The following is a 3,157-nucleotide window of genomic DNA, read 5'->3' on the forward strand; positions in this document are numbered from 1 at the left end:
GAGTTTAAACATAAATATAAAGGTATGTGTCAATCAAGATATATGCAAGAACAGGCTTAATGATTAACCAGATGGAACATTGTGGGTGTGGTGTATGAATGTTAACACTTTGTAATAATTTTTTAGTATATTACTTATGTGGTGTAGAAAGAATGTAATTATGTAAGAATGTTAACACTGTATAATTTTTTTAGTATAATACTTGTGTGGTAGAAGTGAATCATTTACTGCTTGCAAACCAATGATGTAAGATGATGTCATGGGGTAGGACTAGATAAGTCTGACTTCTTCCTACTCCATTCAAGCATGTACTAGGTATAAGCAATTTGATATTGGATTATGTGTAAAATTATGTGTGTTGTCATATCAACTGTCTTTAAGTGCTTGAAAGAATAAATCAAATCAAATCAAATCAATAGTTGCTGAACGTTCCACTTGGCCTGACTGACAAATAATAACATCATAGAGGCAGTGTTTTAAAACATAACCACACATTGCATGAGCTACAGCAGAAGCCAGTTGTCTGCAAGTGGCAGCAACAAAATAAGGTGTGTATGTGCATGTCTGTGTGAGGGAGGTTAGGGAAGTCTGGGACTCGGAAGCATTCACAAACATTTCAAGACATTTTCTACTTGCTCATTTATTCTTTTTTCAACCACCAGGAAACCTTGTGCTGATGTCTGTGGTTCTTTTCATCATGACCTCAGGCACTCTGCTCCTCAGAACTAACAGCTGGTGTTCATGCAGTACAGTACAAGCACGACTTTACACCATTTTTTGCCCTGAATATTCAGCAGTGTGACAAAATGTGTCATTTCCACAAAAATAAAAAAAATCTGCACTGAAATAAATGAAGAAATTAAAGCTCATACAATACTGGAATTGCCTCCATCTATAAGTTCTTGTTGAGAGAAGTTATAGTGGAGCCGTGATAAGAAGAAAATGATGTAATTGCACTGACAATTTATTCTAGCTTTCTCTCTCTCAATCTGTATCTGTACTCTGTGATTCTTTCCATGCAATGACACAGAGAGGAAATAGGAAGGAAGGAGTACATGAGAAATGAAACAGAGAAAGTACCAGTGTGTACGTCTGTGTCAGAGGGTGCATGTTTTTGCAGGAAAGGCCTGGTGGGCATTTGGATGGGCAGATATGGCCTTCGTGTACAACCTGCAGTGCGCAAACAAAGCTGATAGGGAAAAAAGACACACACCCCTTTCTCACAACCAGAAAGTTAAAGGGATGAGCACTCACTGGGAATTAAAACTTAAAGAAATATTCTGTTGTTTAAACTTAAGATTGATCATTGACAGAGTGTACAGCAGGTTTGCATCATTTCCTCTTTGCCATCTGTGCTGTGCTTGAATCACCTGAGCTCAGTTAATATGAACATTTCACTCATGTATTTGTTAGGATGAAGTCATAAAATCTGATTTCAAAATGTCACTTAACAGCACAGTTTATCATCAACGCCTGATGATGACTGGTACGGATGATTTACAAGCTATGTGACCTTTCTTAAACAAATGACTCTCCTTTCACACAAGACAAAAACAGAATACAGTCGTTCACCTAGCAGTTACAGGTGGGCACATCTCTGTACTTTCAACAAGAAAAAAGAGCAACCCAGAAGGAACGTAATCATGGCTGTGCTCATATTCAAATGCTCACACGATAAACATGTATCAAGGTTGGAGAAACCAGGGGCATGCAAGCAGTTATTCAAATTAGAAGAACTGTGGAAAGATGTGAAATGGATATCACAGAAAGTCCCTTTCAAAAAAATAAAGAGCTATTATACTGATAGCATTTAAGTTGAGGACAATAATTAAATTCATTAAGGCCACTCCATTTAGTGCAACCTTTATATGTTAATTCTCTATGAGATTATTGAAGGGATGTGTTGATTTGTTGTTTATAGAAGGTGCAGTGCAGCCATAGCTGTCTAAAGGTTACTACCGTTATGTGGAGGACTAGACAGCAGTGTGCAATCAATTTTAATCAGGATCATTTCACTATTGCTACACTGCCAGTAGAAATAATTTTAAAAAAAAAATACATTTAAGTCTTGCCTGGTGGTTACACTGCGATCCCAGTGTTGAGCCCCTATACACTAATTAATTGTAGTCCATTGATAAAACGTCCAGTGAAATGGGAGGGGCGAGCACAGTTCAAATGTTTAATTTGATTTAATGAGCGGCGCACGCATTCTCACACAGTCACACGCGCGCGCACACAACACATAGGCCTACTAAACATTGGCAAACGTAAACAAAGTACATGTCACTAGACACTGTAGCTGCCGCATTTCATTATATAATTAATCAGCATGCCACAGGCACACAGCCTGTGTCAGTGCGATCTCCACTGACAATTAAATCAGTCGACTACTGTTGCATGAGTCGTCTCGAGATTTTCTAATATATCCTAGTGCTATGTGCATGCAAATAAAACGTGCAGAAATGATCCGACGGTGAAAACATTCACTGCCGGTCTCTCTCGACATTACTTACATCATCCCATTTCATAAATTTGTTGCCCTTTCTTAGGCTCTCGGGCACGGACACTGGCTTGAGCTGCAGCGCATGAACTCCAGGCTGTGCCCCGGCCATTGACTCATCTACGCTTCTCGACGCACGGCAGAGGTTGAAATGAGTCACTTCACTCTCTTCTACTCTTATTTCTCTTCCTTTCCTTTTGTGATCTGCTTAAAAGCAGGCTGACGGAAGCCTACTACTGCTGCAAGTATAGCATGCCCACAGTGACGGCGGTGGTGGCGCGTCTCAGCTTTGGAGAGCTGTGGAGGCGGCGGACGCAGGCGCAGCGGACCAGTGCCACTGACTGACAGACTGACTGACTGGCTGAGCGACGTGCAGATATAGCTACTGTAAGGCGAAGACGGGGGGGAGGGGGTTGAGTGAGTTGAATGTCTGGTTTCAAATTGTACAAATCAATGCAGGGGCAGGATCGATACCCAAAGTGATCTAGCGCCTCCGTGCGCCCGAGGCAATATGATGGGCTTAAGTGGCTTCAAGCTTTGAGCAGATGAGGTTCCAGGGATGTGTAAATCCTGAACTGTGGAAATGTCTCTCTCAGAGCAGATGTATGCAACAGGTTTTTTTATAACAAAAAAATGTTACTGTTGTTTGTGAAATTA

The 3,157-nt window shown here is 40.7% G+C and overlaps 1 protein-coding gene across 1 annotated transcript in view; it reads right to left on the reverse strand.

Annotated features, from left to right (window-relative positions):
• plcb1l (phospholipase C beta 1-like) overlaps positions 1–2,840 on the reverse strand; it is a 129,060-nt gene extending 126,220 nt beyond the window's left edge. The window contains exon 1 of the mRNA XM_020603697.1: positions 2,514–2,840. Coding sequence (XP_020459353.1) covers positions 2,514–2,612 — 99 coding nt within the window. The 5' untranslated portion in view covers positions 2,613–2,840. The remainder of the gene's footprint in view (positions 1–2,513) is intronic.
• Positions 2,841–3,157: the final 317 nt, after the last annotated feature.

Source organism: Monopterus albus, unplaced genomic scaffold (assembly GCF_001952655.1).
Source record: "Monopterus albus unplaced genomic scaffold, M_albus_1.0 scaffold62.1, whole genome shotgun sequence".
In the NCBI taxonomy this organism is placed as follows: Eukaryota; Metazoa; Chordata; class Actinopteri; order Synbranchiformes; family Synbranchidae; genus Monopterus; species Monopterus albus.